Raw genomic sequence first — 25,069 nt, 5'->3', positions numbered from 1 at the left:
CTATTCATTAAACAGTGATTATCTATCATACTGCAATTTGATAAAATAAGGACTGAATGGTCTAGATGGCCCAAACCTAATCAAATCTTAAAGGTGCAATATGTAAGAGTTGGCTACCTGTCACATTCATACTCCAAATCTTCAAAATAAATAGTAGACGGAGCCTCCGTGACATCACCCATAGGTTTCTGAAGAGCTCAGTGTGGTGGCTTTGGCTGTCACCATGTTGGCAGTGACTTACTTGGCTATCTCACGTCTGATCCAAAAATAGCCAAAGAGGTGGAGCCTGAGAGGATCTCAGCCGGCCAAATGCCTAGTGGCTAGCGGCTACCTTTCACCCGAAATACCCTTAATTATGTATAATTTTAAGCCTTTGCATAAATTTAAACTGGTGAGTTACTTAAAAATTCACCCCTCGTACAGCTGTCATGAATTAGCTGCACTGACTAAAACCATTTCTGGTTACAGACTGTAAACATGTTTATTTCTGCTGTAAAGTTGGGTATTTTGCAATTTCATTGTTCCTTTAATGTTTTTATTTGAATGTATTTTCAAGTTCTGTAAAGCACCTTGAAATGCCTTGTGTATGAATGGTGCTATATGAATAAAATTGCCTTGCCTTTAATATGGAGATCGAGTACAGTATCTGGTACTTTCGTGTCGTTTAATTTTTCAACTCCAAATTCTGCTCCAAATAAGAGTAACTACTGCTGCTGCTAACGGTGGCTGTCATTAGTTAGTTTGCTCAGGCAGCCATGCAGCTAGTAGGCTTTTTAAAGCTGACTGTACCTGGAGCAGGAGCTTGGGGCACGGGGTGAGTGTTGGTGTTTACACTGCTACCACAGGAGCTTTGGACTGCTGACTGGAGGAGGTTTTCAGACCCGGGCTTGCAGGGGGGCAGCGGTGAAAGCTGGCAGAGAGTGACCCTGAAATGGGCACTACAGCAGGCAGTGGAACAGGGCATGGCAGCCTCCCAGCGAACACGGCCAAATCAAGACCAACAACAACCCCCAAGACCGGTGGTGTCCAGTTTGACGACAGGGAACACAATGCAGGGGTGATTTACAGGAGCTTGAGCCAAGACTTGGACTCCAAATCAATCAATCAAGTGGAATAAAAATACACGTTGGCGAGGCGTGAAACAGGAGAGGAGCAAGAGGAAGGCTGGGCATCGGTCAGTGCCCACCTATGAAGGCCTGAGCGGGGGTTAATGCGAGGTCAGTCCCGGGGTGCCAGCAGAAGCAAAACCTGGCAAGAAAACCACCCCAGTGTTTTTGGACCCAGGGCAGACTGGACGCTACAGTTACTCACCATCACCTCTTGAGATACAAAGTGGTATTATGAGACAGGACGGCCTGAATCTAGCTGGTTACACAAACCTCTGCATTATCCAGTAATGTAGTCATTTTACTAATTTTTAAAAAACTGATTTATTTATCTTTTATTTTACTGTATATGAATCAGATCTGTGGTTTTCATATTGGGACACTTTTGGATGAGTGGACATTTGAGCTGTGTGGACAAGTTAAACCAGAATCAGACAGCATGACACTGCTCAGTGGCCCACTATAGAGGGATAATGCATATTGTATGAGGCAGTCCCCACTGTGTGTTATGAATGTAAGCAATCTGCCTTCAGGGAGAACTCCCCCATGCTGCTGCTGTTGACAGAAACATGCTCCTGTCTAACCTGCGAAGTTAAATAGAATTAAGATGCATACCTGTACAATGTCTCTCTCAGCAAGACGTCCTCTGGAGGACACTCTCACCTCATCTCCATCCAGCTCCTCCATAGCTAAAAGGACAGAGAGCGACAGAGAGGATGACTCAATACTGGAACCACCAAGGGAGAATATAAAGAAGGTACAGGATGTTCCTCTGTATTTTTATAGAGTAATTGCCGAAGTGGAACACAGCATGGGGAAAAAGAACAGGTATTCAGCGGAGAGTGGTTCATGCATTAAAAAAATGTCTTAGGCAAAAATGATGCACAATTACACCGCAGGTCAGAAAATCAAAATAATTCTGGCTACTCGAGGGGAAAGCTCAATAGCTGAAAAGTGTAGCTACAGGAGCACTTTCAGACAGCCGTTTCAACTGTGGCCAAATTGTGCTCTGATGGAGATTCAGAGTCATTCTGAGCGTTCTTCAAAAACAGCACCTGCACAACACTGTGTATCCTGTTTCTGGCAAAAAGACAAAACAGCCGGGAAGTCTGGCACTGGCTGAGCACAACATGGGGTCAAATCAGCAAACAGACACACACACAACCAGAAAATGTTAGTGGACAAACACTAGAACTGAAAGGGACATGCTTGGAGCTACAGGGCCTGTGTCCATATAGTGTTTTCTTTCTTAGTGCTAGTGTCCTTTTTTTCAATTGTTCCCAATTGTTTTCCGAGTGCCTCGCCTTTTTTTTGTGTTTCCCCCGCTGAGCGCTTCTTGTTGAAAATATCTTAACTTTTCAGAAAGGCACTGGTGTCATCACCATTGCTTTTTTCAGGCAACACATGTACGTCGTCACCCTGGTAACGGTAGAAAATGGAGCAGAGTTCAGGGCTCAAAAATAAAGCTTGCCAGCTTGCATGCAAAAAGAAAAAAAGAAATCATGTTGGGCAAGTAAACGTAGCAACTAATTTGCCCAACAGGGAAAGTGGTAAAAAAAGGATTAATCATTTAATTTCAGTCATTTACAATACAAACACGCTGTTTTCAGCCTTACAGCTGCTCGACTCAAGATGAGCCCTTCAAGCAGACAGGCCAGATGCAAAGCCCCGCAACGCTGAGTCAAACCAAGTCTGCACATGTCTGTGGATAAGAGCCACACGAGAGCAAGCATCTGGTTGGTGTTCATAGTGAAAAAAAGTCAAATAGAAACAAATAAGAAACAAAGGGGCAATGCTTGACTGTGCAACAGCAGTCAGTGGAATTTTCAAGATATTTTTATTACAAAAACACAATCCACATTTGGTGTTTTGTTTAGAGTTCACCCCAAAAATTCAAAACACACATTTCTCCCCTGTCTTGTAGTGCTATTTGTCTATCTAGATTTTTTTGGTGTGAGCTGCAGAGTTTTGGAGATGTCTGCCTTCTCTCCAACATAATGGGACTAAATGGTGCTCACCTTGAAGCTCTCAAAGCACCAAAATTTTGTTTTGAAATTTTCAAAACCAGTGTCTTTTCAAAAAATCATGACACAAGCAGAAACAAAGTCATTCTGATAGATTCTAAAGTAGTTCCAGTGGATTCTACTGCAGAATGAAAGTAGTTCCTGCATGAAACTGCTCACAAAAAGGTCTCTGGATTATCATGAGTAACTGGGTCGTGGTTATGATTTTTGGAGAGAGACACTGGTTTTGAATTTTTCAAATGTAGTTTTTAGAGCTTTGAGCACCACAAATTGAGTGCCATTTAGTCCCATTATACTGAGGAGAAAGCAGACAACTCTAGACTCATAACTCCAAATTTCAATGCACACCAAAAAAAAGAGAAGATGAACAGTACTACAAATCAATTTTTTTTTATTTTGACAGGTGCTTCATCCCAGCGATCTGCAGCACCCTGCCAGTGCATTTCTGCCATAAAAAAAAAAAACAAAAAAACAAAAAAAACACTATGTGGACACAGGTCCTAAATACACTCACACACAAACGTTCAGAAATGGAGTGCAGAGACTCAAGACAGAGCAAATAACAGACAGAGGCAATTAGACCTGGAAGTCAGGTGTGGACACATATACACACACAGGCACACACACGCACATGCACACACAAATACTCTGAGGTGCTATTAACCAGGGATGGCCTTGTGACCCACAAACACGCCTGAGTGCTTTCACAACCAATTCCTTAAACAAGGAGAAAATGATGGGCCGTCCAACACAATGATGAGGCATAAGTCATCACACTCCGCTGAGCAGCAACAGACTGACACACATACACACACTAACACAAACAGTCCCCTCTGAAAAGTCATTGATCTGTGGCCTGTAAGATGCCGGCACACTTGACCCCAGTGACTTTCTGCTGCAGCTCTCCTGGGAAGGGTAACAGCACACTGTATATAAAGAACCAACCATGATCGAGCTGCTATAATGGTTTCCTGTTTGCTCACAAGAGGCTCGTCAAGTCTGCGAAAAGTCAAGGCCAAAGTCGAACACTGCCTTTGAAATAAAACATCACAGAGTAGCGTCTTTGCAGTGTCAAGGTTGTTGAATCTAATTAAAACCGTTTACATTTCAAATGCATTCAGTGCACGTTGTCTCCCAATGCCGCTGCTTCCTGTGGTCGATCAAATTCTGCTCAGCTATATGTCTTATTGAAAGTAGACTCACAGGTCAGTCTCTAAACACTTCGCTCAATAGAGACCGAGGACAGTCTCCCAGTGTTTCCTGCTAAAACTTTGTTGAAACAATTAGAAAGTTAAAAAAAAAAAAACTGCATTGCTGAACCAATCTCAAGTTTTTAGCGAGACTCTTCATACTGGAATGGAGACATTAGGTGCTCACTACAGAGGAGAAAGGAGGCAGAGCATTGTTTCGTGTGAGGTGTGTCCTTGAAAATAATGTAAGGGTTATTGGTTTGTTAGCAGCTGCACTCGCCAACAGAAAAACAACTAGCCTGCCTTTAGACCTCCCCAGACGACCAGTAGACAGCAAGATCTCCATTTGTCTGGTACTGCATGACTATATTGGAAAAGGTGCACCACAGAGACTAGGACCAGCTGAGCTAGTGCATAACATCTTGATGAGTAGATCCCCTTATTGTTTATGGTTTATAATCATGTTGGGATATATTTAAAATGTATTGATGAGAAACATTAAATTTGGATTGAATCACTGCCTACCTAAAACCTTACCAATGTCCAATCCATCAACTGGACATTGTTGTTGCTTAAAGATCAATCAATAGCAACCATTAGCATGACATGTTAAAGACATGTGCATAGGGCTCTAATAAGAGTAAAGTAAAGGATACATTTATCTGTCCTAATGTAATTTGCAAATTTTACCATGTTTGCCGAAGTAGCTCACTATCTAGCTTGGTAACCGAGTGTTACTTTCAAGACCAAGGAACACATCATTAACATCATTGAGGTTACGTCTTTGGTCAGGTCACAAGATGCAAAATACAGTCACAGTGTTTTAGTTCCACTTTGAAAAAGCCAGTTCTGGATGTTACAGTAAATTAAGGTTAATATTGGTAGCTCTGGCCTTTGTTGGATTTTAATGGATTTGGGGATGTTCCAATCAACGCCAACCAGTGTTACCCACTTATTTGAGATTATTAATATGCTAATTTCATTTAATTATTCTTTTGGATTGGTCCTTTGGATTATTTGTTATAGTTTTAGACATATAGTCAGTTAAATATTTTTTAAGATTAATTTTTAAAACGATTAGATTATTAGTAGATTACAGTATTTGAAATGTTAAACATATTTTGTATTATTCTGTCATATCTTATTTGTCCATAACTCATTGTCATTGCTGCCTGTCTTGGCCGGGACACTTTTGAAGACTATCTCAATGAGGCTTTCCTGGTTAAATAAAGGTTTAATTAAAAACCAACTCATTGAACTAAAGTTAGCTTAATTAGCTAGCGGCAGCGGATAAAATCTGTCATTGGTAGTCATTTCAGATGGCAAAATCAAAGATCACCAACAAGTTTCTGTTTGAAATCAAGGGCCTGTTGTTTCAAAAATGACTAAGAATCTTGTGGTAAATCTACCACCGTTATCATTATAACTGCATACGTGCAGCGATGGAAAGCCTGACAAGAGCAGCAACAGCGAGGCTTATCTAAGAGTCAATCACCTGACTACACAGTTCTCTTCAGCTCTGCAGCATCTTTCAGCTCATTGGTTTGATTTTACAAACTGCAGCTTCACTGCTTCAATTCATATTGGACTTGTTGAATGTTAATGTTGCTCCATGTCTGTTATTGCTGGTAACAAGTTCGCCATGTCAGCTTTATACAAACTAATATGTCGTTGCACTCCTCCAGTGTGATAACAAAAAAACAATTAATTTGTTAAATGGAAAGATGATACTGATCTTGTAATTCTCTCTGACTGCAGCTGCACGCTTTTGGCAAGAAAATTACCGAAAGTCAGTTGCCTCATATATTTCATACTGTGCATACAAGGATTGTCAACAACAAAGTCCTGATCATGAAGAGTCAGTTATTTAATTTGTATACAGTATATTCATTAATTCAAAAAACTGTGTGTTCCTTTACCCCTGTTGTGTTATCCTCATTATGTTGACTAGTGATTAAAAAGGAGGGGAAGGTTGCACTTGATGACAAGTCGTCACTTTATTTACAGAAGACGAAACAATTTTGGACGGCCATGTCTTCATCAGCGTCACAGTCATGCAGTGGAGATGCCTCTTAAATAACAAACACACAGATGATACACTCTGAGGTGACTGATATCGCATCTGGTAAGACAATCACCTCCATATCAATCAATCAGCATCCAGCACTGCAACAAGGGAAAGTGTGGAAACACCATGATAATTCATCAAATTTCTTCACATTGTTAGATGTTAATACACATTCCTACACAGAGGCATCATATAGTTAAAGCAGAATGATCTAAAGTGATGTAAAGGGACTTTTATACACCCTTTAATGGTCCGAATGAAGAATACAATCCAGAAGTCCATCTGTAATTTTTGCTTTTGGACTACTGTATGAAGAGTATTTACTGTTCAATGATTGTTTCCTTGTCTGATGCTCACAGTTTGTACTTAAATCCTAAATACTCTTTTTTTTTTATAAGGTTGTAGATATCTACTAATCCCTCCTTTCTTTATATTTAGATGTAGCCACTTAGTGATACTGCTGTAACTGTTTGACTGTATATTGTTGAGAAGACTGAGTATTAACATTTGATATGTGAAAAAGGCCGGTGCTCACAGCTGTTATGGTGAACTAAGGTCTTCCATCTTCCATCTGCCTTGTCTCAGTGCTGGATGCTCGTTGATTGTTAAGTAGCTGATTGCATTTCCAGGTGTAATGCCATACTTTAAAGGCATAGTTAGGATTTTTTGAAGGTTCACTCTCAGTTTGGAGAAGCAGAGAAAAGTACCAGCATGGGTTTTACACAATGTACGCAGTACTTCACTTAGCTTCTAGGCTAGTACTCCAGCTGCTTCTCCAAACTGGAGACATGCCGATCTCCATCTATTATCGATAGCACACTGACTGTGGATAAGTTCCTCATACAAACCAAACTATCCCCTTAAAGTGGGATCAGTTTGTCATGTAAGTATCGTATAGTGAAGGCTTTGAGTAATGACCAAAACCAAAAACACTGAACATTTCACTTGCCAACATGCTGCAGTTTTACAAAGCAATATAGTAGAAACTAACAGACCTCTGCACCAAACATCCCATAAAGACATCATCACAAAAACTAGCAACAAAACCAGTGAACATATTACTTCTTTGCTCTTCAAAATAAAAGCATTTCCTGTTGACACTGTCTACAGTAATACAGATTTTTTCCATTAGCAGTTTCCTCATAAAAGTACCTATTATATACAGTACATTTCCTTTAAAACTAATTCAAACTGAACATGATTTACAGGGGAATATCCACTGCAAAGTTGTGACACTGATTCAATGATCTGCCTCCTGCAAATAAAGTGATTTCTTGTCATTGAGTGCAACCTTCGTCTCCTGTCATGACAGAGACATTTTGACATGAAAAATTATGTCCCGAGGAGGATCTTGTAGATCAAAACGCTGCCTTGAAGGGAATGTCCTAGAAGAGAATTAAAATATTTATTTGGAGCCTAACAGTGCGCAGACTTTCTCCTCTCTACCCTCGAGTGATTTTTTTTGGTCTTTCACTTGAATATTTTTGTCTGGATGTGGGCACACTTGGTCCCTCTTCTGAAATGGAAGACTCACCATCAAACTCAGCCGGTCCAACACCCACGATAATTATGGAAAGGGGAAGTGATGCTGCCTGTACAGGAAAGAAAATGAACAATCAGTCCTGTTGAAAACAACTATATTACTGTACCTTTATCTTTAAAACCTTAAAGAGATCATTTGGATTATTTGATGCAGGGTTGTATGAGGTTCTTATGGACAGTCAGTGTATTACCTACAGTAGATGTCAGTCAGCATGTCCCCAGTTTGGAGAAGCAAAGACGCTCATTATATAAGCCAAATATTGTTCTCCCCAAACTAAAAACGAAAAGTAGAGTAGTGAGAATATTTCACATATAGCTTACACTTAAACTGACAGTATTTCTTTTTTAGGTGGACCTTTTTGAAGTGGCTAAAATATCTTGCTTGCTTATACTGTATATGCTTGCTGTTGACCCCATCCATATCAGTACATTCCCCAAACTGGGGAAATGCTGACCTCCATGTATTGTTGGTAATATGTTCATTAAGTACCTCATTAAGTTTCAAATAATCCAATATATCCCCTTAAGTTGTGAGGCTACTCAGGAAAGAGGACTAGTATGATATGGACTTCACCTAAGTTTTTATTTAACACTGGACATGTAAGATAATTAGGAGTCAGAAAATGACGGACAACTTCAATTTCAATATTCTCCACTGCCTGTCATGAGAGAAATCACTCAGAGTCGTCCTAATTGGATCAGGCACATCTCAAACATTAATTTGACAAGTTACTGAAGCAACTGTTGACCTCTTCACAAAAGCGACATCAGTCACAGTGCGAGAAAAAATGTCTTTTCCTCTGCTGGACTTGAATCTCAAAGAGAAAATCTGCGCTGTATCTTGGTGTTAGTGCTTCATTCCTGAGGTACTGCTTATCACAGGATGTTGTTTGCTGGGACACGCCAAGCTGTTTTTATTCAGACATCATGAAAAAGCATCGTTCTTCACAAATATAATGGAGCTTTTTACCCCCACGCAAAAAGACAAGAGGATGGAGTAACTGAGGGAAAAGCACTTCTGTCCGCCAGTCTCTCTGTGTGTATTTGTTTGCACATGCATGTGTGTATGCGTGTGTGTGTTTGTCTACTCACATTGACCACCGCCTCTTTGGTCTGGACCATGTCAGATATCACTCCATCTGTGATCATCAACAGGACAAAGTACTGAGAGCCATCTGTAATCTCTGCTGCACAGCTGGGGAAAGTGCACACACAAACACACACATACACACACACACACACACACTGGTTAGAGCTAACATTCTGCGTGTGCACTTGTATAACAGACTACTAAGGAAAACACAAAGCACACCACCCTGTTGGTCTCATACATTATTCCATAGGGTTCCATACGGTGGTTCAGGACTTGTATACAAGGTTGAATCAGCTCTGAACACACAGTAACTTATTTGTCTGACCCTTTGCCCTTCACTTGCCTGGCCTTCTCTCTCTCTGTTCTGCTCACTGCATGCTGCGATGTAACCGACTGGAAAAACACTCTGGTCCCATGATAATATCACAGTCCTCGTTGGTGCTAATTTACCAAACCCTTTGGCTGTATGTGTGGATACTGGCAAAAGACACCAAATCAGTCAACACGGTCTGTGCAGAGTGACACTAAACCAAATACACCAATACAACTGAAAAACTTATCACAATAGAGAAGTTTCATATTGGTCAGTATTGATAATTATTGATCATGTAGCTTGTGATCGACAACATGCGCTGTACCAAATACTGTGATATTACAACAATATTGTAGGGGTAGCTAGTTTTTTTACAAAATGTATCCAATGAGATTTTTTGCTAAATAATCGTCAGGCAAATAGACAGAGTTTAGAAAATTATATCATTTTATTGTATGCAGCCTTTAAAACCAGAAAAAGAGACACTTAAAGAACTTAAAGAAACACTTATGCTATATCTTATGCTATATCACAATATAATGATATGCAAAATCTATCACGATACCTGGTCTCATATCGTGATACAGTACAATATTGATATATTGCCCAGCCCTAGGTTATTATATAATAAACATCTTGGTAAAGTAACTCTGTATTATTGGCCCTTGGCTAAGCCCCTCCCCCAAACAGCACTTGTCCAATCACAGCTTTGCATCTTTTACTACTGTAGACACGGTAGATGTATCAAGGTGTAGATTTTTTCACTACTTTCTCACAAGTTTAGTGCATGGGGCTAAAAGAGTGATAATTGATTTAAGCTAGAGATACAAGGCCGGGTGCCAGCTAATAAACAAACATGAATAATGAATATACATTACAAGGCTCATAATTCCTTTTTATTTGAAATTCTTTATTTTCAAATTAGCTTATTAAATAAATACATTTATTGAAAGGATAAATCAGACATCTGCCTGCTTTTGATAACTGTAACTGCATTTTATGTTGCAGTTGTAAATAGTTAACATCTGAAAGAGCTTATGCAAAATTAATCATAGCTGGAACCTCAAATGTTCGAATAATTCAAACATAAACATAAACTATAAACATAAACCTGTCTGATCCTGTTGCATTTTGCACAGCCTGAAAGGCATCACACAAACATCAGTCTTCCCAGTAACAGTTTCATTTATATAGTAATCTGTGTGTTCTAACACTTGACTTTGTTGTGCCTTATAACCAACACTGGGTGTGACCTGTAGCTTATAGCAGCTAATGTTAGCTACTGTTAGCAAGTATTAGATATTGCTGTATAACTGATGTCAGTATGCTGATGTGGTAAAAGTGGGTTAAGCATTCTTTTGGAAGTCCAGTATTGATGTTAAATGATGTTGAGGGATGTGTATCAGGCTGTGCTGTCATAAATCTACTAGGCTCTCTGACAGCTGACATCATTCTCTAACCCTGACATAATGTGCTGTGAATTTAAGTTGCCTTTAAATTCCACTCTCACCCAAACACAAAGCAGATCCGTGGCAGCTTGATGCTCTACATTGTATCTGTTCAGGCTAAACTACGTTGGATGGCCCAACTGCCTTGAATGCCTTGCCTGGCCCTGCCTTGGCACTTCATGTAAATGCCGAAGCCCCCTTAAGTGAACATCCACCATCACTGTGGGCCTTTATCTGTTTCCATAAGACCTACCAATAGCCACTGGAAAGAGACACCACTCTCATGACAAACTTTTCTAAATTATGTCCGACGTGTTTTATCAGACAAAAGAGCATGGTTTCAGTATGGATTTTTGTCTGTATAGGAATGCAGGGTGATCAGGTGGAAATCCTCTCAATCACTGGTGTTTCCTTGGGTCAGGTCCATGACAACCAACAAGAGTCAGCAGTGTAGTCCAGGATCCCAGAACCAGCCCCTCTGTATCTGCACCCACACATTCAACAAAGTCCTCTGTAGCAAGGACGTGTTCTTGTCTACAACATCTAAGCTTACAACAAGTAACTTAACAACCACAGACGTACGATAGAACTAGACAGGGCACTGCTGCTCAGTCCTGCCACCAATTTTTGCCACTGGTCACTTGCTGTACTGCAGCAAAAAATTCCACACTGGCCCAAAACCATTTTCCCGCACAGGCCACCATTATATAAGAGACATGAGTAAAACTGTTGACAAGACACTTCAAACTGAAAAAGGTCAGTCATGGCTCTTTATATTAAGAATATTTGATCCATGGAGTTTTTATGTTTGCAAAACTTTCCTTGAGCTGGAAAAAATAAAAATAAAATAAATAAAAATCTGTTATGTCATCCTAATGTTGAGTCTATGAGCGGAGTGGGAACTCGTGGGTGGGGAAAGACTACTGTTAATATTCAGTGGGCAATAAAACCAGGAAGTAAACCCAAAAGCTAGAAAACTTTTTCTGGCTTATGCCCCAGGCAAGCAACTCTCACTGATGGGTGCCATCCTTGCATTCACTACCTAGTTCATTACTATATATATGCTAACAACATGTCACGCTAACTAGCATGTTGCTATCACTGCCATTATGGTGCTCAGTGCACCAAGCAACAACTAAACAATATATGGCACATTATTTGTAACCACAGTGGCCAGCAAATGTTAGGCTAATAGTCTTGATACAAAATAATTATATATTTATATTTAACAAGCATTAAACTTTGAAATCTCTATTATAAAATACTTTTTGGTTTAAGTTACATAAAAACTCAGTTAAAAGGGATTTGATCCTCCTCCACACCATGGCAACCCCTTTGTTCTGGGATGCTGCTTCAACACCTCCAGACCACTGAGTTGTTTACCTCCTGAAACTACAACCTTGAGCAAAAGAGACCCTTCAAAAATAACGAGCACCGAAAAAACCCGGCATGAAGAAAATCATGTGACCTTGCTTGTTGTTTTTCCACCTCACTTCATTCCCTTTTCCGACATGGGGTTCGATGAGAAAAACAAATTAATATATCCACATTGCCAAATATCAGCTCTGGCTTGATATGATGCCAGATTAGTTTGGAGGACTGTTTCAACATGTAGGTGTGTGTGTGTGTATGTGTGTGTCCTTCACCTGCTGTTTGTGTATTTATTGCAAGGAGACAGAATCTAATACCAGCGACTTAACTGTTCCATCTGGCTGAACACGACATTGATCTGGGAGTCTGTGTGCGTGTGTGTGTGTGCGTGTGTGTGTATAGCCTGCGGTATATGTGTATGTGCATGTGTATGGGACTTCAGCCTCATGTTAGGATGTGCCTGTGTGTATGTGTGTTAGCACCTTTGTCTTCTTGTGTGTGTTTTTTCAGTGGGTGATCTCTATGACACCTCTATGCCTCTTGCCACTTGACACTGTGGTGTCTAACACAGGGTGAGATAAAAAAGACTGACAGCTGATAATTCAGTGCAGTGACACGTAGGCTAAAATGTTCAACACTATTCTGGTCTAACAACCGGATAAAGCTGTGTTTTTCACAACAATAACATGAAATTACCTGCTGCAGCAGAGTCATTTTTTTTTATTAACCTGCCATATATCATAGGTCTACAATAGGACTCTATGGTGCAAAAACAGACAGAGAGATCAACCAGTTCATTCCTTTAACTGGCCATTGGCTCATGCTGAATACCCACTGACTAACCAGACAGGATGAGGGATAATGCTGTTTATAGATTTGTTATAGTTTTTCTTTTTAAATATTTTTGGGGGCTTTTTTTTGCCTTAAATATAGACAAATCCACTGACCGCTTTGTGTGTTCAGCTGTTTAGTGGCACATCGTGTCCGTCATTCTATGTGTCTGCTGGTTGTGTCAAGAAGGGAACCCGAAATTTGCAAGACTTCACAACATTTTTCACAGTTTTGGTTAAGATGTTCTCTCTCGTGAGATCTCGCAAGGCTGATGTTTTCTTTTAGACACCATGTCTGCTGTTTCCTGCTGACAGTGACCACACGGATAACTGCATTGGTCCACAGTAACTGATGAAGGTACATTTAAGGATGTCAATATTACTGTTTTTTTTTTATTTTCTATAGTAGTTAGATGTTGGTTGTGACAACAGCCAGAAATAGATAATGAAGAAGACAAAAAACAGACCACCTCTATCACATTTAAGTGATGAAGTACTGTATAAAAAATATATATGAACTCACATTTTTCATCAGGTATTCAAGATTTTCAGGAACAAAGTTTCTTTCTATTAATTTCCACCGCACTGCTGTGTTATTTTACTGATAATAACAATAGATCTTACTTGTCAGATGCCTGATCAGAAAAATACTGGACCTCAAATTCAAAAGGACCGCTGTGACACATGCAAGAGATTAATTTCATCACTGTATGTCATAGCAACCCTTTTCCTTAAACTTGACTTAAAACTTAAGATGGATTTATTTCATCACTTGAGTCATATGCAGGTTGAGATAAACACTGGGGTAAGTGAGGAAGCATTTGGAAAAAGCAACAGAAACACGTTCTGCATGTTGATTATCATAATATATCACACTCGAGTAGGAACAAAGAGTAAACAGAAGCCTGCTGTCTGTGAAACGCTCTGCAAATTGTAATAATTCTCAGTTATAGGTTATCCAAACTCCAAACTCACTTCACAAGAACCCTGAAACCCCAACCTGCTGCTGCACAGAGCGCTGTTCTCCTGTTTATTCCAAGTTCATTAATACTGAACGTGCTACGTGTCCAAATTGCACCAAAATTCAACAATGCGCGTCCTTGGGTCCCCAGCAATCAAGTGTGAAGTGGATCGGATAAACTGGTCCAGAGATATGCAAATGACATCCTCATATACAGAGATTCTTTCCTTTATAATCAAATAAATACAGGAGCATCCTGCCAGTAGATTCATTTATATGCAGATGATACAGCTACAATACATTTACCCTCTGTCAAAATCACTGACCTCCAGACTGCCTTTCACAACCTACAGTTATCACTTTACCAATTATAATTAACTGTACAAAAAACAAATTAACTAATATATCCAGATATCATGGCTACTCTGTGTGAAAGGTAGATAACATTACTCCTTTGATCAGTGGCTGGAAATGAATCAGAAATGGTCTCTTCCTACAGATATGTTGGAATATGGCTAAATGACAAATTAACCTTTCATACTCACATTGATAACATTGCAGAGACATGTATGCCCTGATTAGATATTTAATTAATTCATAAGAAATGCTTTCCCTTTGCAGCCAGAAAAAAATCTTGTTAAGTCCACATTTATCTGAATTATGGTGACATCCCATACACATATGGATCTTACTCCTACATAGACACAATTCATCTCTAGGTTTTATTTCGAATAGTGGATCATGAACTCATCACTGTAATTTATGTGTCCTGTTATGGACCTCACTGAAAATACAGATTGAGATTTATATATACCTGTTTTTTATCATTGTAACCATTCTAAAGTCTTTTTTCAAAGTGCTATCGGAGCAGATCATAAAGGGGGATAATCCTCTCCAGAGTCTGCTCTGATTTGAGCAAAACTGTATTTTTGTACTATGCACCCAGGGCCTGGAATCATTTACAAGACAAACTTCATGTGGAAACACTGCCTTCATTACAGTCATTAAAAGGCCACATTCAAAACACATTTTATTAAGAATGTGTCTGTTTTCAGTTAGTCAGGCTCTCTCTTTTATGCCTCTCAGAGCCTACGTTATTATGGTATAGGCCAGTGTGAATGTTGTAAACAGATGTTATATGTGACTGTACTCAACATGAGACTAAAGTCCCTTTTCTATAAATCTCTGGACTCTGTTTGTCCCAGCTATCAGCCCAGCATGGCAGGGATTTGCATCCATTACAACAGAGCCTCCCACTTCAAGGTGAGTCTTTTAACTGATATGCACTTGTCTTGAGTTAAGTGGCCGTAAAACAATGAACAATGAATAACTTTGTTTCATTTTCAATAAGTTCTCCCGAATAAAGTCCCCCATTATTTGTTATTTAAAAGCTTTTATTATGAAGCAGTAAAATACGGAAGTAGTACAGCAGTAACTTAACACAATTCCTCTAAGGCTGAAAGTATGAATGATACCAACAGCACTGATATCACTGATACCAACAGCAGCTTCAGGTATCACTCTGATACGTTCCTCATACTCATAAAACTACTCCGATACACCACACCTGATACAATGTCGCGAAAAGTAGCCGCTCAACACGAGAAGGAAAAAACATCTGAAAAACCAACATGAAGCAGAGTTCAAGGAGGTATCAAATGCTTACCATCTTTTTTTGATTTCACCATCATCATCAACAAGAGACCCATTGTCCTCAACCTTATCCACTGCTGGCTGCAGCTGGCTGCAACTGTTCATAAAATTATTTAACAGTCCATGTAAAATGGAAACAAATTCACAGAGTGCACCTGTGGACTGCAGCCACCATCCAATATGTCCCACCAGGCGTACAGTACTTGAATGTGTCAGCTAGTTAATACAAAGTTAGCATTTTCCAGTCCTTCTGGCTGTGGGTAATAAGCGGGCTACTACTCTCCTTGCTCCTATGAATCTTCACCAAAACAGCATGACAGCACAGTACACCCAACTTCACTCTTTTGGGTTTACAGCAGGATAAACTCATACCTGTCCTCCTGACCCAATGGGAGATAGCAACTAATCAGATCCTAGGCAAGGGGAACATGAAGAAGCAACTTAAATACTACACATGTAAATGTATGTATAATTGAAATAATAGTTTAAGTGCTGTAATTATGATATGTGAGTCAACTTCATTCTGCAGCAACAATTTGTTACATTTAGAAAGTGAGGACTATCTGATGAAAATAAAACTAGAACTGTAATGTCATTATTAAGTACCCGTAACAGTACTCAGTGTTGGCAAGTACCCAAATGTAAGTATTTGTACCAATACTCTGAGAAAACAGGTATTGCCGTATCCCTAGAGAAAAGCAAACACAAAACAGAAAAATAAGGCAGATACTGCAAGTACAAACAGCAATGCAGGGGAGAAACTAAACTTCAAACCACAGAGATTCAGTTAGAAACTACAGACAATTTTTAAAATGTCTTTGTCTCTGCTCTCTGATACAGGAGTTCAGTTTTGCAACACATTCTTGTTTTGAGGAGAAAGGGGAGTCAATACTGTTATGCCACAAATTAATTAATCCATATTACCAAATATCAGCAACCAGTATGGGGTCGGACACGACTTGGCACAGCTTGGAGTGTTAAATCTGATAAAGGAAATGCATATTAGGATGGCATGGTTTGAATTGGCAGGCACAAAAGTGACAATGGAAAAGCCCCAGATGTAACTTATCAGGTTTCCGTGAATTATTATTATTGTTGTCATTATTATAATAGTATTACACCCCTAACTGAAGCCCCCTGACATGGAAACTCTATTGTGAGATTCGCAGATGACACTACCATCACTGGCCAGATTTCAAACGATGATGAGACTTCATATCGGGAGGAAATCAACTGTCATGCAGTGTGGTGCAGAGAAAACAACCTGCTGCTTAACGTCAGCAAAAACGAGGAGCTGATTGTTGATTTTCCGAGAAAGGAGGCAAAGATGCACCCCCCTGTCTACATCAGTGAAGGTAAGGTGGAGCAGGTGAACTGCGAATCAACATCAAAGAGAACCTGTCATGGACATCATGCATCCCCGCCCTGGTAAAGAAGGCTCAGAAACAGCTGTTTCTTAAGGAAACTTGAGGTAAAAACTCCTGTGGAGTTGAAAGTATCCTGATCACAACCTGATCACCCTGCTGCCATCAGGCAGGAGATACAGAACTATCAGCTGCTGTATCACCAAACTGTTTGACACATACTCAGCACTCCTCCATATAAATTAGTTTGCAATATATTTTATTTATTTCTTCTTCCAATTCCAATCAGTCAATCAAAGAGGGAGCAGCATCTCTTCATCTCCTTATAAAACTTGTTGTAAATGATTGTATCCTTGTACCTGTCTACAGACTCAACAGACAAATAAAATACTATGTAAAAGCCCCACATCAGCACTTTAAAAGGGTTTTATCAGCTTGTCTCTACATAATATACTGTATATAAAGAGGGTTGTGTTGCCATAAATAAAACAGTGCCCTCACTGACGAACAGATAATAAAGAAATTGAAAAAAAACATGAGTATTTAAAAAATTCAGCAATGTCCCTCCAAAACCAAATAGTTTGTGAATTTCTAAATCAAACTGTCAGCATTGAGCTGCCACTGATTGCCAGATGTGTTTTGACAGATTGTTTCCACTGGGAGGGTTATCTGCACATGTACAAATAAAACAAATCTGAAATCAACCCCTTTCCCCTTAAATTACATTTTAAATGTTCTTACTCAAATCTGATGACACACTTTAACTGATTATTAGCTGATGAGATGCTGTAACCTTAATCCTGCACATGTTGACTTCCCCCCCGCTGTTTCATAAATAAAACAAAATATCTCCTAACTGGTGAAAAAGCTTCTCATGAGTCATGTCACTAATAAGCTTTGATCAAGACCTGTAAATAAAAAAAAAAAAAAATCCCTGGGGTTTGGCTGAAAGAAAATAGAGTGGTATAACTTACTTTGCCACTTTGTTGATAACAGGTGCAAAGTTGGTGGGTCCATACAGCTGCACCGTCCTCAGGCTCTGGAAATAAGCCTCCAGAACGCCCTCTATGCCCACACAGTTTGGATTCTCGTTCTCACCGCACTGCAACACACAGCATACAGCTCTTTAATGAAGCACAGTGTACATTCATACATCCAGTTCACAAACAGTATAATTAACATGGCAGTGAAATAAACAAAGAACTTTTAACAATTAGAGTAGATAACCTGACATAGTTTACATCTTCCAAAGATAATTAAACATATCTTGAATATGCAGCTAATAGCTCTCGTTGGATACACTGTGTACAAGGAAACAGTCTCAGTGTGATAAAACAAGAGGAAGACACTCCAAAATAAATATGTCTCTTCTCAGACTTATGATAGGAATCAAATTTAATGACATGTTCTGGGTGTGTTTCTTTTTCTGCAGAGGACAATACTGGTTATTTTCTCGTGCAACTGGCAAGTGCATCCAAGTACAATAAAAAGAAGTTAGTAAGTTCACACAAAAGTTCAAACTTGTTCATGTAGGGTGTGAACTCTAGGGGGCCATGGCAGAGATTTAAGACTTAATAAATCTATAATATTACAGTAATAAAGTTTTCTGGGGCTCCTAAATTTTTTAAAGATAGACTCCAATGATTTCGTATTTCAGCACTCCCATAAAGTACAGGGACTCTCAAGTGTAGTATTAAAAAAAGAATGGTCAAAATCAAAAGCAGCAGTCACTTTTAGGTTGGGCTGCACCAACAAAGATTCATTTTTTTTAAACCGATTAAATAATTGTTTAACTTTTTGAAAGTTTAATTGTGGTGCACTAAAATTTTAAACTCAAAAGTTGGTTCAGTATTCACTTTACCTACTTAACTTTCAGCTGAGGAGATTGAACTTTTAAAATAGATGCCTTTATGAAATGGATTCAGCAAAATAATCAAGTTCCTTGAAGAAAGTTAAGGTACAGACTCAACCAAAGGAGATTTATGAAGTGTCTCTTCTTTCTTTCCCTCCAGTTAATCCATTAAAATAGTCTGCCAGTTGCTGCCAGGAGGTCTCTTCTTTCACTTACTGTTCCTAATTGTCTATTATTCGTCCATATTCCTCCATTCATTTGGGCAAGTTTCGTTTCAGAGGAGGAGAAATTAGAGCCTCTGGTGCATTGCTATTTAAATAACTAATTCGGCAAGGAGGAGAGGTGAACAGAGATGCTTAAATGACCCAATGGGAGGGATTCAGGCACTTAAGTTAAACCATGGTTTGGCGGTTGGTCCGAGTCATAAAAATTAACATTGTGATTGACAGTTTGTTGGGTGCAGATGGGTGAAGGAGGTCCTAACAGTGTGTGCGCTTTACGCACCATCTGAGGCACAGAAAGATGAGTGCTGCGACATTACAGTGTGCATGGAAACAGTACTACGTAAATTACTGAAAGCAGGCTTTTCTACATAAGGCTGCAAGCAACAACTGTTTTGATTATCATTGATTACTGAAATGATTAATCAACTAGCCGCCCTAAAAATACAGCTCACGTTTTTGATTTTTTTCACAGATACACAGAGAGGGTCATGTGTAGAAGAGAACCCCAGACCCGTGAATGATCGCTACAGCTTTCTGAGGAGTTTGCAAATCCAGGGTTCCCTTCTAGACACAACTGAGAAAGAGGAGCACGCCTCCAAAAATCAATTTGTGGCGACCCATGTGTTAATTGTGTTGGGTCACCACAAATAAATGAATGTATGGGAGACACTGACATTTAAGCCATATTTTTTGGTTCTTGATTCTGGAATCCTGTGCACAGGTGTAAACAGAGCTGTCTTGGATTTTAACTGCAAGCTTGGTAACAAGCTATCTTACTGAGGTGAGTTTGAGTCTGCAGGGTCTTCATGTTCAGTGTGCCTCCTCTTCAAATCGTGCATCACACATGTGCTCCAATGACAAGCAAGGGCTGCTTTACACATCTTGCAGGTAATCCTTTCCTTCGCCACGTTAAGGGTGAAATGCCCCCAGGATTTTGCCATTTCGCTTCACAGCGTTAAAAACATGCGCAAATGACATAATGAATAAATTGTTGACAATTAAATTTGTTGCCAACTAATTTTGTCTTTGATTTTTCTCGACTACATCTACAAAGTGTTGCACCCTTAAGTAAAACATGAATGAAAACACTATCAATACAACACTATCACCTGGAAAGCTCAATAACATTTAAAATATGATCCAATAATCAGAAAGACTGCTTTCAGTTTTCTCTCCACGTGCTGTAATGTCACGACAAGAAATATCACTTCAATCTAAGTATGAAACCCAAAAACTCTCATTCTAAACCTGACAGGACAGAGGAAACACTCTGGAAGAAACAACGTTTTTTAGACTGCTCTGATGGAAGCTGGGATTTATACAGCTGCTTTTTACTCCAAACTGTTTCACTGTATGAACTGCGACTGCGTGTGAGACCAGGTTTTTGTTGGTCACTGTCACTTTCTGCCACCTCAAGATTGCAATACAGCAGCAGTGCACCTTACTACACCTCATATTAACACAAACGCACCAGAGGATGCACAGATGGGTGCAAGTACATTTGCTCCATGTCCCCTGTTTGAAAGAATTCAAACTCTCCCCCAGGCTGCAGTAACCCTGGTGACATCATGAGGTAGAGAAAGTATAAGACAATACTAAAAAAGGATTTGCAATTTTAATCTAGAAGGTAAGAAATTAAACATTTGTTATGGCCTTAAGGATATGTGCATTAATGTTTGTAAGTAATATTAAAACTTAAACAAAACAGAGTAATGTTTTAATGAAAACTCCACTCAGAAATTTTCCTTTCATTGTTCACATTATCACTGTTTCTTCAGTAATTCTTTAAGTAAGGGATTCATAATTGCAAAAGCTGGTTTCACTCAACCCAAATCGACTGATTTTGATATCACAGGGGCAGACTTGTCTTCACTGCAGCTCAGCATCCAGCAGTTTCTGACTGGCTGCCCTGATCCCTCAGGAGGATGCGAGGAGGAAGTGGAGGGGGATGCTGGGAGATTCACGCTGGCAGGAAGATGAGCCAACTTCTCAACTTGTGCGACCAGCTGTTGTCGCAGCGACAACTCCTGGTCCAAACCACACCCTGCTACGGGTGAACCGTGCGCGCGTGTGTCTTGCATGTGTGAATTCGCATGTTTGTGTGCGCGTTCTTACCAGTGGGAAGGCGTGAGAGATTTTGCCGTCAGGGGGCAGCTTAGCTCCGAAACCATAGGCAGGAAAGAGCTTGTCGCTGTCGTAGTCCTGGATAATCTCACCCACCGCTTTCAGGGCCATGGCATATGCATTCATCTGGTAGGGACTCATATAGTGGAGGGATGTGGGCTGGGAGGGGTTACCTAAGAAGAGAACACACAGCAAGAAAAGACTGATAATATATCTCCCACCTTCTCTCTGTGCGAGTTTCACTTGTAAAATACAAAGAGCAGTAAGTCACCAGTGGAAAAGAGATGGAGATGATTCATGTATAGAAAATACTAGAGATGCACCTAAATCTGAATATATTATTTGGAAAAGCACAAATAATGCAATGAAAACAGATATTTCTCCTATCTGAATATGCTTGCTATTGTTTGGAAGATAAATTATTTCCAAAATATGACACAGGAACATTCTTTTCTCTCAGTACATTTCACACAAGTACTTTTAATATTATACCACTATTAGAATACATTTAAATATTAATATACAATTATAATATTCTAGAACTGTGAACTGCAGTAAGATTAAGACGTAAATAAACAAAAACGCAGCATAATTTCCATTTAAGAATTAGTATCTTTAACTGAAGGATATTTTTTTAGAGTTCAGTTCATAAAACTTAATTTCAAAATTAAAATAAAAAAAGGGAGAGGAATGAAAAGTGAAGTATGAGGATGTGGAAATATATTACGTAATTAATTAGAAGCCAATACTTGATCAACTTCATGGTTTAGAAGGGACAAAAACTGCACTGCCAATGAATATTAGGTTAGAAAAGAAACATCTGCCCAATTTAACGTGACTTAAGGTATAAACCACTCCCATCTCTGGTTTTCTATTTGAATACAGGCGCACAGACACATCATTTTATTGGTTAAACATACAAATAATGATGCCTCTGTGCATCTCATCTCCCTCTTTCAAACACGTTTCCCAAAAGTAGCAACTAGCATTTGCATTTTTAATTGCAACAGAGACACACCATGGCTGTGATGAACTACATTAAGAATCGTGGCTTTTATAGACTTAGTTTGCAGGAAAGGAAATAAAATATTCTTAAAAATCAAAGAGTCGTGTAAACAGGATTATTATGCAGAGTTACCAGTTTATGCAATCATGTAAATGTCTTACACAATTTCTATATTTTAAGCAGCAGAATCATTTTAAAACATGGGGTAAATACAGCCGAATCTAACAGAAAGACCAGCTCTGACTTTTCCCCTTGGGATAAGCAGGGCTGGACTCTCTCTTCATGATGAAATGAGTGCCCCCCCTTTAAAGGGGGATGAAAGGAGGGGGGTGATTTGATTAGCCACGATAGATGCCTGCTCCCAACACACCTACTGATAATGTATTCCTCCTAATCCCATCTCGCTTCCAACTGCGCCGCAGGTGTACCGCGTGCCTCCGGCCATGAAAATACCACGCGCATTCGCCACGCCCTGTGCACCTCGCACGGTCGACTGCATTCTCCACCACGTGAAAATAACAGGCTAAATGTAACAATCTATTCAAGACAGCGGTGTGCCCACCATCACCAGCACAAAGTGAAACTGCCATGAAAAATGAATAAAGGTCAATAAAGGTCATTCAGTGGGAAAGGGGCAAGTGCCTTTTCACGCTGAAGTGTCACTCTGAAAGTCTTTCCTGCCTGTAATAATTGAAATAAAAAAAAAAACTCAAATTGTGTCATCTTAATAGTTTCAGACAGAGAAAATATAATTGTAAGACAACAGTAAGTGATATCATGGGAGGGCAGACAGGCATACTGGAAGTGTGCTGAGACATGACTGCATCAGTTGAGTATTTTGTGAAATACATCTGATTTGCACATTAACCAGCAGACCAATGTGTGTATGCTAAATATGAGAATAGAGCCAGCAGGCGATTAGATTAAAGGTGGCTGATATAACAGCTAGTCTGGCACTGCCCAAAGCTAAAAGATACACCTACAAATGCCGCTGAAGCTTCCTGTATCTTGTTAGTTCAATCAATAATCATCAGCGATTAGTTGTCAAGTCAATTCATCGTTGCTAGCCTCAAGTCGGCACCAGAAGTGCTAGTCAGTTACACTAATTATCAATATTGTATTAATCTACAATGCTGGTAACTGTTGCGTCTAAGCTGTTATGCAGCAACCCGCCACTGCTCAGGGTTGTAGAGGGTGGGTGTTAAGACCTGGATGTGACCTGGAGGTGGTGGTGGAAGGTGGAGGTGCAAAGTGGGACGAAGATGACATCTAAACCAGTGTGGTTTGGCGGTATTTTGATCTAGAAAATGAAAATAAAGTTGAATGTAGGCTGTGTCAGAATAAACTAGCAGATGCTCCCACTGCTAACTTTAGCAACACTCCAACTTGTTTTCTTACTTTTCAGATACTCAGCTAGTCAAAATTAAACTTTCTGTTTAGTCGACAGGGACATTAGTCACTGGAAACATACCTAGTAAAAACAACAACTGTGGAACTGACTTTGAATAATGAATAAGTGTTGAATAAGTGAAAACTGTTCCTTTACCATCGGTTATGAAAGACAAGTGATTCACTGCTGGCAGTTCATGTGGCCATTATGCAAGCTGCTGGAATCTTGTTTGGTGTTTGATGTAAGTTTGAAATGGTTGAGAGATCACATCTGGTCTATATGTGTTTTGATGTGATGGCAGGGGGCCAGTGAAGCGTTACAATATGTGCACTCACACAACAACAAATGAAAATACAGTCAAGACAAAGGCATGTATATAAAATACACCAGTAAGTGACCTACCATTGGATGCCGTGAAGTCTATAGCCACAGTGAAGTTCAACTGTGTTCTGTTGCACAGAGAATCACAGAGAAAAATAAGAGAAAGTAACAAAAAAAGAGCATCACACATCTTCAGAATACTTCATGTGGACATGCACACGCTAACACAATGGACTGCAATATAATGAGTTTACCGGTTCACTGGCTAATTAGTATGGTGGGATAATATTCCCTCCACCATCTTGAAGGTCTAATTAGGTAAAACAAATGGAACCAGTAATTAAAAGTGAATGGACTGAATAAATTAGATATTTGCAAATGAGATTTACCAATGCAAACTTCCCCCAAAACTTCACCCCATCACAGCCAACGTGAATTCAGTAAGATGCTCGCAAAACAGTTTTTGGGAAATTCAATCGAGCATCTTCAGATGACTCCACACAAACACCCACACTCACATAGACACAAACAACCAAAATGGTGGCTATTGACACTCACCGCGAGAGCAGGCTAATTATTATTCCACTCACCCTCCACGGATGAAATCCACAAAGGTATACTCGGACTCCACTTTGAAGGACAGCAGAGTTACCTACACACACACACACGCACCAACACACATACAGAGTGATAAACAGAGGAGGAGGGTGGAAAAGGGACCGGGGCCAGGTAGACGGGAAGGAAGGAGACAAACAGGTGGCCAGACAGCAAAGGAATCCATGAGAGGGAAGCAGATTTAAGAGGTGATGATACCTACAGTATATAAATATATAAGACAACATAAAAAAAAAAACCAAGACAGAAGAAACGACATGGGAGAGGTGGGTGTACTCACAGTCCCAGAATTGATGTATTTCTTCTTTTTGCCTTTCTTCTTGGGATTTAAAACCTGGCAGCAACAGGGCAAAGTAAGTTAGTGACTGAGAGGGTGCTTGTAAAAACCACTTCATCCCCCAGAATGATGGTTAATAATGAACATGAATAATTCAATAGATTCCTGATAAAACTGGCAGCCCAGGAATTGAAACTGATATTAAGTTTAACTGTGTGTGTATAGAGAGAAGAGAAGATAAAAATGAAAGGTGAAGAGATTAAACTATTCATCCATCCGTCCATCCACATCACCACA

At 39.6% G+C, this 25,069-nt stretch overlaps 1 protein-coding gene across 2 annotated transcripts in view; it reads right to left on the bottom strand.

Moving 5' to 3' along the window:
• Window positions 1-25,069, bottom strand: part of LOC146325659 (copine-9-like) — a 110,011-nt gene that overhangs the window by 7,839 nt on the left and 77,103 nt on the right. For both annotated transcript variants that reach the window (XM_084720064.1, XM_084720063.1), the window contains 8 exons: window positions 24,776-24,829; window positions 24,471-24,532; window positions 23,962-24,008; window positions 21,155-21,336; window positions 17,938-18,065; window positions 9,023-9,125; window positions 7,923-7,980; window positions 1,722-1,795 (listed from right to left, as the gene is read on the bottom strand). In XM_084720064.1, the coding sequence (XP_084576190.1) occupies window positions 1,722-1,795; window positions 7,923-7,980; window positions 9,023-9,125; window positions 17,938-18,065; window positions 21,155-21,336; window positions 23,962-24,008; window positions 24,471-24,532; window positions 24,776-24,829 (708 nt within the window). The remainder of the gene's footprint in view (window positions 1-1,721; window positions 1,796-7,922; window positions 7,981-9,022; window positions 9,126-17,937; window positions 18,066-21,154; window positions 21,337-23,961; window positions 24,009-24,470; window positions 24,533-24,775; window positions 24,830-25,069) is intronic.

The sequence above is a fragment of the Lutjanus erythropterus genome, chromosome 6 (genome assembly GCF_056507025.1).
Source record: "Lutjanus erythropterus isolate fLutEry1 chromosome 6, fLutEry1.hap2, whole genome shotgun sequence".
Lineage (NCBI taxonomy): Eukaryota > Metazoa > Chordata > Actinopteri > Lutjaniformes > Lutjanidae > Lutjanus > Lutjanus erythropterus.
This window is presented reverse-complemented; position numbering and strand designations above follow the sequence as displayed.